Here is a 13,701-nt window from a genome sequence, read left to right as displayed (position 1 = left end):
GAATCTACTGTTCTTTTGGAGATAGGAAATGAGGAGGTGAGGTGTAACAACTCAGGACTTTCTCATGTTGTAAATGTTTTGTTCCAGAATGGGATGGAACTGCTGAGGCTGGAGAGAGAAAGGGTTTTTGCTTTTCCTGAATGTTTTGTTCCCCAGCAGTTTTTGGTCTGTCTCTTTCTGTATATATAGCAGAAAGTAGTGAGAACTCCATATGATTTGGCTTCAGGTTTTTTTTAATGTATGTATGTATAGATAGACACAAAATCTGTATGTGTATACAGATCTGGGGAAAAAAACGGTGAAAACTGTTTGGCTGAAAGCCTCATCTGGATCTTCTGGCATCAGTGGTCTCCAGTGACCACTGTCAATCAGAGGGGGAGCAGCAGCTTCTTATCTTGTGCCATTTTTCCACAGGAGACCTCAAAGAATGCTCTGATTTGCAGCACTGGCTGAATTTCTGCATCTGGGAATAACTGGCTAGAAAAGACTCTAAAAGAGAGGAGCTGATGTGCAATTAAGAAAATAAAAATGTTCAGCAAGCTGCAGTGACTGTGTTAGATAGGGCTTGGTCAAGCATGGATGGGGGAAGCTCATCTTACCGTGTGTTTTATCCACATGGTGGGAGTTGCTCTTCAACCTGGTTAATGCCTCCAGAGTGGCTTTCTCTCGTGTGTTTCGCTGCAGTTGCATCATTGCTTTGCACTAACCCAAGCTGTTGTGTCTGTCCCCACCCCTGTTTCTGGCACACTGTGAATGCATGCATTTCTGCACACTGCGGACAGCAAAATGCAGAAGTGTCTTTTCTCCTGAAACAAGGAAGAGTTTTGACTGAGTTCACTACTTTATTCCAGTTTCACTTCTTAAGTGACTAGCTTGCAGTTCATAGCTGAATGTGGGAGTCTGCAATGGCCACCTCTAGAGAGACATTTCTGGGTGAGGCTGGTGAGCACATCCTCCCTGGTGATGCTGAAAGAACATGAAGTGCTGAGGTTGCAGTTTCTTCTGAGCCTGCACTGTATCTGCTCAGTTTGATTCCTCAAAGGCACAGACCCACAGGAGAGGAGGATCCTCCTCCTGCTTCCCACGCTTGTCTTCCTCCTCTGCTGTGTCAAGAGTGTTCCTGTTTATTGGGAAGGAGGAAGGTGGGTTTGTTATTGAGACAATCCTGGCATCTCCTTTCACTATATTCTCCTTAAGCTTTGCAGAGGGATTTTTACCCAACAGCAGTTGCAAAGGTGGTTCACTAAAACTGCTAAAACATAAGTCTACATTAGTTTCCACCTAAGAGACACTTCCAGGTTGCCTAGACACAGGCATTCACTGGCAGCAGAATTGGGATTCATTGGCACTTTTGGCTTGCAAAGGCATCAGGAATTGAAAGCAGACCTTGTCTCGTCTTTCTGTTCCAAAAAATGATCCTGATAAATAATAATAATAACCTAAGTCAAAAATGTCAGTTTTACTCTTGAAGGCAGTAAGGTGGAAATTTGCTTTAGTTTTAATAGCCAAGGGCAAGAACTCTAATATCTTAGAGTATGTGTCTTCCTGCAGTCATACATTCTACTTCTTGGGGAATAAAGGATATAAAGGATAATAAAAAAATCTCAAAAATTCCTTTTTTCTTTTACTTAAGGTGAAAAATGGTACTTACTGAGTCAGTTGGAGTCATCTGCATCAGTTTCAGTGGTGATTTTCCATTTGTTGTATCCAGCAACCCATCAATATCATTCCTAAATGAATATTTCATCAAGGAATGCAGAGAGAAGTGGGAGGCAGCAATTATTTACCTGATCTAGAGCTGGAAAATTTCACCCAGCTTCTTCCAGGAAAAGAATTACTGTAGGGTATGACCTCCATATCACTCAAGCTGGAGATTTTTCTTAACCAAAGGCCAGCTGATGCTTTATCTTCAGCTCTTGGTGTTTTTTACTCATGAGCACTGCAGGCTCAATTTCCCTCCAAGGGAAAGCTTTATCCAGCAGAACTCCTCCAGCAGTGGAACATGGCATGTCACTAAGAACAGGAAAATCCACTTGACTATTATGATGCTTGTGTGTGGGAGGAGTGAAAGGCCTTTCAAAAAACAGATGGACTTTCTCTTCTCCAGCTGTATCTGCCCATTGCATCCTAAGTATTGTTTAAGTGATGGGGCACAGCTCTTTAGCTTAGAGCACGTTATTGACAGTATAGTGAAAGCACTCAAACTCAAGAGTCATACTGTTGCTTAAACATGAGAGAAAGCACCCTGATTATTTTTAATATGTTTTCCCCCAACAATCAGTGTAAGATACAGAAAAAAGAAAATTGTCTTGAGGCAATGGACTCGAAATTGCCCATCAGGGGAGTGTGTGATGGGAATCTGTTGAGGATGACAATTGAGTACAAAGCAGTGCTGTGGTCTAGATCTTCACTGTGTTAGGAGTGGATCAATGGAAAATATGGAGATGAACTTCTGCTGGGTGTAGCAATGCTGCAAATAAGTCCTGAAACCACCTGGTGACTGCCTCACACTTCCAGGTTTTAATTTTTACATCATTAGGCATGCATGAGCGAGCACGATATTTTGGGCTGGATAGATGCTGCCGTGCATGACCCATGCTTCAGAGCTTGGCTGCAGCTCTGAGTATCAACAAAACCCCATCCCAGGCAGCTAAGTGTGATGTTTTGCTCTCCTATGTCTTCTCTTATTAAACCAGACCTCTTGTAAGCTCTGTGGCACTGTCTTCTGCACAGAAGGAAACAGCCAGTGATAAATACTGAGATTTCCTACTACCTACCTCTGAAGTATTTAAATGAGAAAGCTGTCTGCAGTAGTCTCTGAAAACAGACCACTATGTTGTATGAAAACAGCAGTTTCTCCCTCAAAAAAATATGTTCCTAGCAAAAATCAGAAAGATGATGTGGTGGAACTACAAGCAATTCACTCTTTAAAAAATAGATTTAGAGTCTGATATTCCCTTACTAGGATCTGAATAGCCTATTCAGATAATGTCTGGATATAAATGCTAGATATAATTGCTAGATATAAATGCTGAGAATGACTAATCAACAAATTGTACTCTTAGGCTTGCCCAGACACACATTCTGAAAGGAAATTATTGCTATTAAACATTTTCCATTTAATGACTTGTGTTTTCAGCTCTTGGAGGCTGCTTGACAAATTGAGAATAAAAAAATCAGTAGGTAACTGAGAAGTCAGCTCACAAGCAAGCCCAGAAATGGTGCATTTGAAGTCTTTAGTAGTCATTATGTACCTGGAGATTACCATCATCATTCCCATCGCTGTAGCTGAGCTGGCTGTGAGATGATGACTGCTTGTGGTTTCTTCAATTATTGTTTCCAACAGCTGAAATAATTTTCAGCCACTGTTTTGTTATGAGCATGTTGTTCCTTCAGTCCTTTCCTATCCACTCTTATCCTTCAAACAGCTACCTCTCCCTAGATTTACTGGCCCAGGCTTCAAGAGACCTTTAGAAAGTAGTTAAACTTCTGGATTGCTTTCACCCCTTGAACCCTTGCTTGAACAGCCACTTGCTTGAACCTTTTTGGTTTTTTGGGGTTTTTTTTTTAAGTCATCCAAATTTAGGCCTTTTGGAAGAAAGCTCAGCATCCTGACCCTCATGGTAAATATGAAAAGACAAATATTGCACAAGCAGCTCTGTTTCCCTAACCAAAACACATATATATGTTGTCACGGCACAAAATAGTTTTTATTCCTACATCTTAGCCTGGGATCAGGATATTCAAAAGGTAATAATCTCTTACATTAAAAAACCTGCTGCTCTGTTGTTCCTTTCTCCACAAGAGGAGCTTAAAATATTATTCTTTTTTCATTATTGTTAATCCAATTCTTTCAGTGGAAATGGACGTTCTTTTTATTGAATCCATTTATTTAATTGCTGCCTCTGGAAAGCTATTTCATGGCCCAAAGAAGTTAGAAAGGCTTGGATGTTTTCCTTTTAATTGGGTTATAAGGTTTGCTGAGGGGAAGATTGGTGCAGAAGTTGTCTAGAAATCTGGTCTTACTGTTGCACTCACCCCACTTTATGCACTCTGATACACCGGGGGACAAAAGGAGCATCCTCCTTCCTCACCTGTGTGGGACAGCTCAGTGTCACACATTTTGCTATGGAGTATTTTTTTTCTCGGCCCATAATATCTGAGCTTTTTCTGTCACTGGACACTTTTATATCACATTGATAGCCATAGAAAATAATTTGATATGTGCCTTCAAACTCTAGTCCTGGAGGCACAGAGCCAATCTGGATACAAATAATCTTCTCAACCTCCCCTCCCTGGTTATCACTCTCTGTTTGTTGCTTGTGTTTTGAGAGCTGGGCAGGACAGAGCAATATTGCAGTAATAGATGTAACCACCTTGAATGATCCTGGTTTCACCCCTGAGCAGAGAGTGCTGGGGTTTTATTACTCAGAGTAATTTCCAGGTGTGAACCCTTAGACTGAGCTGCAAAGCCTCACTGAGAGATGGCTCTGATTCCAGAGACTTCGCTGTGTGGCCACTCGCTCTGCCTGTCTCTCCCATTGATTTTCTCTCCTGAAGGACAAGCACTGATTGCTGGCCCACTCGGACCAGTGCTGCTCAGGAAGCAAGGGAAAATGAAAGGAAGAAATAAGGCTTTGACTCCAGGCACTGAAGGCAACTGTCATATTTTTTTTTTCCTCTGACACTCGAGTGGGAGTTGGCTGGGATCTGTCAGGCTTCAAGTTCTCAGAGATTTGGTAAATATTTAGGGTCTGACTCACCACTGAATCACTTCCATTGTTTTTTTTTTGACTCTGGTCAGAGAAATGGCTCTGCTGCTTAGATAACACCAACCCTCTGAGGTCCTCTCACCTTTGTATTCTAGCATCTCATGGTCATTTGTGTGTGTCCTCACAGTACCACCTTCAGGACAGGGAGATGACATCAGCCCTGGCTGGCAGAGGGACTCAGAGGCACACTGGTCACAGGCACCCAAAACAACATTTTGTTGTTTCCCTGACACAAAATCCAAAACTGGCCGAAAGCTCCAGCCATCAGCTGGTGAGACCCTGGCTCCTTAGTGCAGGAGGAGTTACACATCTGCTCCTGCTGCTGCCTGGGGGTTATTTTGTAACTGTACTAGTGGTATTGCTATACCCGGGAGAAATCTGTGGAAATCAAGAAGAGCACAATTTCCCGCAGAGATGACGGTGATCAGTGTTTTGTAAGTACAAACTTCTGCTTTCATTGCAGGTGGAAGATAGCATGATGGATGTGTATGATTTTGTGTATGAGGAGGTGAGAAGGAACATCTCCAGCTACAGGAGACATGAGCTGACTGCCATCCATGAAGCAGTAAGTTGTCTTTCACCTGCAGGAAAAAACCTTGTCCTGGGGTATCTTCCTGAGGCTAGGGCTGACACCTGTGCTCTGTCTTGTGAATGCTGCAATGCTATTTTCCCTCAAGAACTGAGTCCTCCAGCCTGCTGTGGGGTCTGCTCCTCCCTTCCTGTTCTTCTGTTCTCAGATCTGGCCAACCAGATTATCAACAGGAAGAAAGGGTCACCTCTCTCAACATCACTATGGTGCAAGATCTACAAAGCTTCCTCCCTGCAGCTGCCATTCTGTCTCAGCAGCCCCTGTGACTTGCTCCCTATCTGTGGTACAAGAGTGTGGATATGCAGCTGGCCAAGTAGAGAGGAGGGGGCAGGAGTTCCACATAGTCCAGCCATAGTATTTGCATGTGATTATTCCTATTTACCCTCAAGTTTGTGTCTGAGGAGCACTGGAGGCTACATGGCCTCTTACAGAGCTGGAGACTGCTATCAGGCACTCAAAACAACTGCCCAGGATGCTGTGGGTATAGGGCACTTCTCTGCAGCTCAGCAGGTAGGCAAGGGTGGTTACCCAGAGCACAGGGAGGACACTTGCCCCAAAGCCCTGGGAGATGAGTGAGGATGGTCCCCCACAGAGAGAAACGCCTGAGTTCCTGCTGAGTAAAGGAGATGCCATTCCCTCACACAGCAGGGCTTGTTTGGGGAGTGAGTTCATGGCACACAGCAAGGCTGGATGGAGAGGTCAGCTCTGCTCAGCTGTTTCCAGACACCTCCCACACAACTCCCTGTATCCTTCCATGTTTTCTTAAATCATCATAACAAGTACTTTTCAAAGCTGTTTCCGTCTGTGCTTCTCAAAACACAGAAGAGGGCAAATGTTCCACTTTGCAGTGGTGGTGGTGGCCCTCAGAGCCATGGCCAGGCATGAAAGTGCTTCCTCTCAGGGTTGTGGAGCAGCATTCCCAGGGTCCCATTCAACAAAGAGAACCAGGCACAGTGCCTGGCTTCATCAGTTGCTTACTTGAGTTGCCACTTGACTTGATGGAGAAGCAGTCTTTCTACTCCTCTTCTTTTTTCCTTTCTGCCAGAGGTCCTAACTGTCCAGTGCACCACAGCTATAGGAAACCAACTCCATGGTGGGTGTTGCTGGGGATTCCCTCAGCCCATAACAATCACTGGAAACATGAGCCTGTGCATCCCTGGGCTTTCTGGAGCAGCTACTGTGAGCATTAGTGTGACCACAAAGGGAGGGCTTGGCCCCAGTCCCAGGCAGCAGTCCTGGAGGAGCAGGAGCACAGTCAAAGCCAGATCCATCCACCTCCCCTGAATTTAGCCTGCATTGCTGCCATTGTTGATTCCTACGTGCTTTGCTCCTTGCCACCCTGGTTGGGTAGCCCTGCCTAGGGCAGCAGGGGCCCGTTGCCAGCACCTCCTGCTGCAGCAGCTGGTAGCAAGGGGAGAGCCCTGGGAAGCAGCTGGCAAACTTCTCCCTCTCTTCCAGTTCCTGTGCTGTGGGAAGCACTCTCCTTTTGGGGACACAACCATTGTTGAGAACAAGACGTGCCCGCCGGGCCAAGTGCACAATGAAGAACAGGTAAGGGAAGGGTTTCTTCTACACCATCGTGGGGTTGTGCTTCTACTTCCTAGCTATCAAAATCTCACTGGTGCTGAAGTGTTGGGGTTGAAATGGGTTGGGATTTGTTTTGTTGGGGTTTTGGTGTTTCAGTAACACTGGCCAGAGTATGGGATTAGTGCATTCAGCTCTGGGGTCCAGCACAGGAAGGACATCGACCTAGTGGAGCAAGCCCAGAGGAAGTCACCAGAGGGATGGTTTATCTGTCCTATGAGGAATGGCTGAAAGAATTGCTTTTGTTCAGCCTGGAAAAGAGATGGCATAGAGGTCACCTAATTGTGTCCTGGAAAAGGAGAAAGATGCAAGAAAGATGGAGAGGGACTTCTTGCAGGAGAGTATAATGACAGGACAAGGGGGAATGACTTGAAACTGACTGTAGTTTTATACTAAATATTAGGAAAAATTCTTTACTGTGAGGGTGGTGAGGTACTGGCACAGGTTGCCAGAGGATTTATGAATTCCTCATTCCTGGCAGTGTTTAAGGCCAGGCAGAATGAAGCTCTGAGCAATCTGGTCTAGGGAAAGGTGTCCCTGCCCATGGCTGGGGGGTTGGAACTGGGTGAGATCTTTAAAGGTCCTTCCAACCCAAATCATTCTATGATTCTGTGAATTAGGAGGAAGAGCTCTGTGGCATATCAGCAGGTCTCAGACTCACAGTGCAGTTTTCTTCACTGCTATAGAAAGCTTTCAAAATTCTTGTGTTTACAGCCTTTCACTTCTCTCCAGCATCCTGCTGTGCTGTGCTCAGAAAGTGTGAGATATGAGTGTGTGCTTGCACAAAGTGTGAGATATCACAGGCATGTATCAGACTACAAAAAAACTGTTTGACTTTTCCACGGGACACTAATTTCTGACACTTAAAATACATTCCAGTAACAGCAAATGTGGAATTTGATGTATTTCTTTTTTTCCGGGGACATTATAAATAAGTATTAAAATTAGAAGCTCATGAAGCAGGGTGTTTGATGCCCAGCAGTAGCTTCCTCAAGCATCTTCCTTCATTCCAGCTCTTTCAAGTATCTCAATGAGGCTGCTGGAGAAGCCACCAGTAGTAGACCGTTGTGCACTGAAGCTACAGCTCCATACTCCATGAGTAAATCTGTTGCACGATTACTTTTCTTCCACCAGAGTAGCTATAGCTGCCAGCATCAATAGATGGTGTTTCTAGGAAAAACAAAACCACGCTGCTGCAGCGGTACAAACACGTTGTCAGTGGAAGATATCAAGTGCTAACAGCACACGTGGTGCACAGGCGCAGTCAGCCCGCAGGGGCAGCGTCTCAAAGCACAGCCTCCAGGAATGTCACATCCCAGGGCAGGGCCACACTCGCCTCAGAGAGCAGGAAGGGAGAGCAGACCAAAGCTGAGAGCTGAGCACCGTATGGGCGACTCATTCCTCCCACTTAGTGGTCTGTGTGTCCTCCGCTTGGGAGCCGGGGAAGTGAGTGAGAGGATGTGCTTTTTGTATCACAGGAAACCGCAGAGTTTGGTGGCAGCACTATGTTCACTCCTGACTTTGAGCGCTCTTTCCTCCTCCTGCAAATCCCCTCATCAAGGGCATGCTCTTGCATTTCTGAAATGGCTGTCTTGGCTAACACCTCGGGGATTTCTGTGGGGCCATTGGCATGCTTAAGGCTAATGTATATTCATGCTTGCAGCACCTCGCAAAATCGAGCTGTTCATTAGTAACCTTGGGGAATGCATTTGGCACCACGGTGTGTTCTGCTTTTCTATCTTTCCATTTCCTTCTTTCCGTTTTTCAGTGGGTGCAAAGAAAAAAGCCTTTGCATGACCACACTCAAGCATGCATCCCCCACAGTCCAAAATGCATCACGCCAATAAAACCGTAGGCGTGTTGTAGTAACAGAAAAGATACCACAGATGTTTGTCTTCCCAAGCTGCAGCAGCAGCAAAAAAACCCGAGAGAACTTCCCAGCTGTGCAATGCTGCACCCCTTTCTTGCCTCCTATTCTCTCAGGCTGTGGAAGTGCTGTTGTGGGGATAAAGCCCCCCACCAAGGTGCTGCTGTGCTTCAAGGGGTATTTGTTTCTCTCTTCCCAGGACTGCCTGCAAGAGATCCAGGACTTTCTGAAGAAGCATATGGATTTTGTCTTCTCGCTCCTGGGCATTGGCATTGGCTTAACGGTAACAGTGTCTTTGTCTGTCCTTTCACATTTTAGCCCTGAAAGGCAGGATTCAGTGAGGAAAAAAATATCCTAAATTGGCCCCCAGAAGCTAGGATTTTGGGTGATTTTGGATGCTGGCAGCAGAGAAACAAGCAGCGATGGAGTCTACCATGGAAATTGGGAAAGGGTCAGGAATCTGGCCAGGCTGATAAGTGGAGGGGTTTTCCTGCAGGAATAGGCTCACTGCATGGTTTTTGTGCCGTAACGAGGCACAGCATCTGGAAGTGGGGAGCAGGATGCAGCAGCAGTTGCATTTCATCCACTCAGGCTTGCCTGCATGACCTCTCCTGGGAGTGAAAGGTTTGTGGATTATGCAGGAAGCCAGTAGCAGTGGTAGAAAAGGAGATGCAGTAAAGTCTCTGTATTTTAGGAAACTTGCTGCCTTCTGGATCAACCTGGGAAGTTGCTTGTGCAGCCAGAGCGGGAAGGTCTTGAAAGCTACTGAGCACCAGCAGTGGAGCTGGAGAGCTGTGCAGAAGAAGGTCTCATCCTAGTAATGACCACTAATGAACCTGATGAGGTTCATCTTGGGCAATGCGTGGGTAAATCACAGGCTCATAAGGAGCAGGCTGCAAAGGACAGGGGAAGAATGTGTTGTCTGAGCTCCCAGAGTCTGTTTTTGAAGGAGTAACATGCAGAGGAGGAGTGAAATCATCTTCAGATGATAGCTCATGTAGTAAGGCTCTGCAGTTAATTTGGGGGAGAACAAAAGAGAAAATGAAATGCTGCAAGAGGAGCATGTCTTTCAGTGATGAGGGAGCTCAGAGGCTGCTCAGGGGATGGTCTCTTTGGAGTTGGAGAGGACCACTAATTATAACCAGCCTTCTTGTTTGCCCACCCACTGCTTGGCAGCCTGTGTCAGTGTAATTACCTGTACACAAGGACTCTGAACACGTGGTGATGCACACCAGAAAAGAGCATGTGCCAGGAGACTCCTTTCTCCACCATAAAGGCAGGTTTGATCTGCTGTGATATCTCCATGCTGCTCCCCAGCTGGGATGACCTGTCTTGACTGAAAGTGTATTTGGAGATTGTTTACTGCCTTGTGTACACCTTGGCACAATTATGGATTTGAAGATTGTTCTCTATCTAAATAAAACGCAGAGGAACAAACTATTTGTATTTTATACTGCTGGCAGAAAATTAGGAAAACCATCAGGCATTGCTTTGGAGCTGTAATTGTAAAGTCATGTGTAAATATCTGGTGTCACTTTCCAATTTTTCTCAATTATAGGAAGAATTTCACTGCAGCTATATTCACATAAAAGCAGGAGCACTTCTATAATAGATATACTTTTTTCACAGCTTGATGCTATAGCCAGATAAGGCAGCTGTCTTTGAAGCCTGTGCTAGAGGAAATCTCGCCACACGGTTCACTATTGTGATGGCAGGATGCAAGGGAAGCACGTAAAGAGGGCTATAGCTGCTCTGATGTCGCTGTCCCTCAGCCAACAATGCACACACATCCCCAGATCAAGCTGAAAGCAAAGGCACTAGCATGTTAGGGCATACTTGAGGAGAGAGCACATTGTTGCAGCCCTCATTATCCTTCCCACAGCAGCCTTCCCTTGGATATGTTGCCTATGTTAATCCTGGTGTGTGATACACCAGGCAGAGTATCACAATAGAGAGGAAGTACACTGTCCTCTGGATTCATAACTGTTTGGGGTTGGTTTAGGGGTTTGTCTGTTTGTTTGTTTTGTTGGGGTTTTTACTTCAAACAACACATGGCTGTTGTGGTTTTTTCTCCCTATGGTATCTTTACAAAAGCTACTATTATGAGAGAGATCTGTTTGTTTGCATAGAGGAAGATTCTGTGGATTGAAATCTGAATTTCCTGGTTTCATTTTATTTCTTGGTATTTTTAAAGCCAGGTTTGAGCTGTGCTATGCTAATTCCCATCAGATGTTTTAACCATGTGTTGCCTCTTTTTTTTCTATCTCCTATGTCAGAAATGGTGCTCACTACTTCACTGAAAACCATCTCTCTTCAGAAAAATGTGACAACAGGCAATATTTATGACTGCTTATTTGCACAGATGGAGCATCATAATCAGTTACACACTTAATTGTATGTCTGTCTCATTTATTTCTTTTTAGGTTTATGGGATGATCCTAACTTCATTCCTCTGGTTCTCCATCCACTTCAGCAGCAACCTGTACCGGAAAGGCAAATATATCCTGCGAGAGAGGTAGAAACCTGATACATGGGCATCCCTGCCAGGCAGAGCCAGCTCTTGGCACTGGAAGATATCTGAAGTCACCCACAAAATGCCCTAGGAAGGTATTGTGTGGGGTCAGGTGGTGGGATGTGTGTCACACATTTTCCTTTCCTGCACTACTGCTGGGCTCAGAGATGCAGATTCCCTTGATGGGAGACATACAGGCTGTGGCTCCACAAGAAGGACACAAAGAGTTCTCTACAACCAAATGGAGAGAAAAGCCCAGCAAAACCCACAGCATTAAACTAAACTTCTGTCACCTGAACCTGAACAGTTCCCTGTGACCACCAAAGATGCAATGTTTCTAGGAAGATGGCTTAGGACCACAGCCCAGGATCAATGTTGCAGTATGAGTAAATAAATGACAGGCAGTGTGTCACCACCAATGGGAAATGGTCTCTCCCGGCCTGAACACTTGCAATGATTAACTTTGGGCATGTTTCTGATCATACTGGTGCACATAGGCATCAAGTGACTGTCAGCTAGTTTTCCCTTTTTCAAACATTGCCAGATTTGTAGAACTTTTGGTAGAGATCAGGACAAAAAGTCAGAAAGTAGTGAATGAGCTTTGAAACAACTGACCAAGAGAAAGACATATTTCTGTTATTCCTCCTTTCTAATGCAATACAACTCTTTTTTTATTATTATTCTTAGGATTTAGTCAGCCTCCTAAATCTTGATGCCACACTGATTTCACAGGGGCTTGTTAAGCCACACCTTGAGTCTGTGTCTAATTCTGGTCCCCTCAATTTAGGAAGTATGTTGAGGTGCTCGAACATGTTCAGAGAAGGGCCAGAAGGCTGGTGAGGGGTCTAGAACAGAAGCCCTGTAAAGAGCAGCTGAGGGAGCTGGGGTTATTTAGCCTGGAAAATAGGAGACTTGGGGTGAACTTATCACTCTCTACAACTGCTTGAAAGGCAGGTATAGCCAGGTTGTGGGTCTCTTCTCCCAGGCAACCAGTGACAGGACAAGAGGACACAGTCTTAAGCTGTGCCAGGGGAAGTTTAGGCTAGACATTAGAGAAAAATTCTTTACAGAAAAAGTGATTTGGCATTGGAATGGGCTGCCCAGGAAGGTGGAGTCACCGTCTCTAGAGGTGTTTAACAAAAGACTGGACGTGGCACACAGTGGCATGGTTTAGCTGACCAGGTGGTGTTAGATCATATATTGTATTTGGTGATCTCCAAGGTCTTTTCCAACCTGGCTGATTGTGTGATTCTGTAACTTCTGGCCCCAGCTGTGTGTTTATCAGGCTTTGCTAACCCACTGTGCACCTGTGGTAAAAGGACTTTGATATCACACACACAAACAGAAGTTTAAATCCATAAGAGAACAGGACTGATCTCCAGCCAGGTCAAACAATACAATGTCCAGCTCCACATCCTTTTTACATCACCTTATCAATAATAAACAGAATTTGTATAAAGCTGTCAGCCTAGCTGAAACAACAGCTCCCTGGCATGCTTTGTCCTCATGTCAAGGAGGCAGAGTCACTTCTGAGCTGAAACCCATCATTGCAATATATGTAGCACCTGCTGTAAATTACATGGCAGTGTGAAATGTCTGTTGAACCAGCAGCAGCTTTCACTCGTCTCATACAGAGTGGTTTCTAGGCATGAAAAATGGTAAGTAGTAATTATTTACTGAGATAGTAACCCTGTGCTGATGTTCAGGACAAGTCCTGGCCCTCAGGCAGGGGCTGCTGCATGTACAAGAACAGCAGTACAACCTACAGCAGCTGGCTGGCATTTTAACCTGGGCTGCAACTACCTTGCGTTGGAAAGAGTTGTTGTGGAGGGCTGAGGGAGGGCTGTCATTCCACGCCCTTGGAACCAGCAGAGCTTCACTGTTGACTTCACTGGAAGCAGGATGAAGTTCAGACTGCCGCATGTAATATTCAGGATACCTCCTGGCGGTCACCAAAACACCTCAGTCTGGCAGGGAATTGGATGTGATATGCACTTTCCAGCATATGCACTTTCTAGTGGGGAAGTATTCATTTATACATGTATATGTATCATCACATATATTGATCTCTGGAAAGAGACACCTCTCTTGTGAGCTCCAGCTGCTACTCTCAGGCCACTGCTATTGCTACTGCTCAGGCCAGCTGGCAGCTCATGTGACTCATGGTTGCTTCAATAAAGATGAATTTCTTTCAAAAGGCTATAATTCTTCCTCTTTTTTGTGCCATGCATGAGGCTGCCTACATTGCTTGGGTGTTTACATCATTAGGGGGACTCAGTAATTCTTTCAGTGCTGGAAAGAGATATTCCCCGGGCAGCTGGTGCTTGCCTGTCCCAGCAGTGTGCTGGAGGGAGAGGATGACATTGGTCCTTTGGGG

The 13,701-nt window shown here is 45.2% G+C and overlaps 1 protein-coding gene across 1 annotated transcript in view; it reads left to right on the top strand.

The window, feature by feature from the left end:
- TSPAN32 (tetraspanin 32) overlaps positions 1-13,521 on the top strand; it is a 31,009-nt gene extending 17,488 nt beyond the window's left edge. The window contains exons 5-8 of the mRNA XM_066320882.1: positions 5,236-5,337; positions 6,820-6,912; positions 9,012-9,095; positions 11,236-13,521. Coding sequence (XP_066176979.1) covers positions 5,236-5,337; positions 6,820-6,912; positions 9,012-9,095; positions 11,236-11,331 — 375 coding nt within the window. The 3' untranslated portion in view covers positions 11,332-13,521. The remainder of the gene's footprint in view (positions 1-5,235; positions 5,338-6,819; positions 6,913-9,011; positions 9,096-11,235) is intronic.
- The last annotated feature ends 180 nt before the right edge of the window (positions 13,522-13,701 follow it).

This window comes from Sylvia atricapilla, chromosome 6 (genome assembly GCF_009819655.1).
Source record: "Sylvia atricapilla isolate bSylAtr1 chromosome 6, bSylAtr1.pri, whole genome shotgun sequence".
NCBI lineage: Eukaryota > Metazoa > Chordata > Aves > Passeriformes > Sylviidae > Sylvia > Sylvia atricapilla.
Note: the sequence above shows the minus strand (reverse complement) of the source record. Positions and strands in the feature narration are given on the sequence as shown.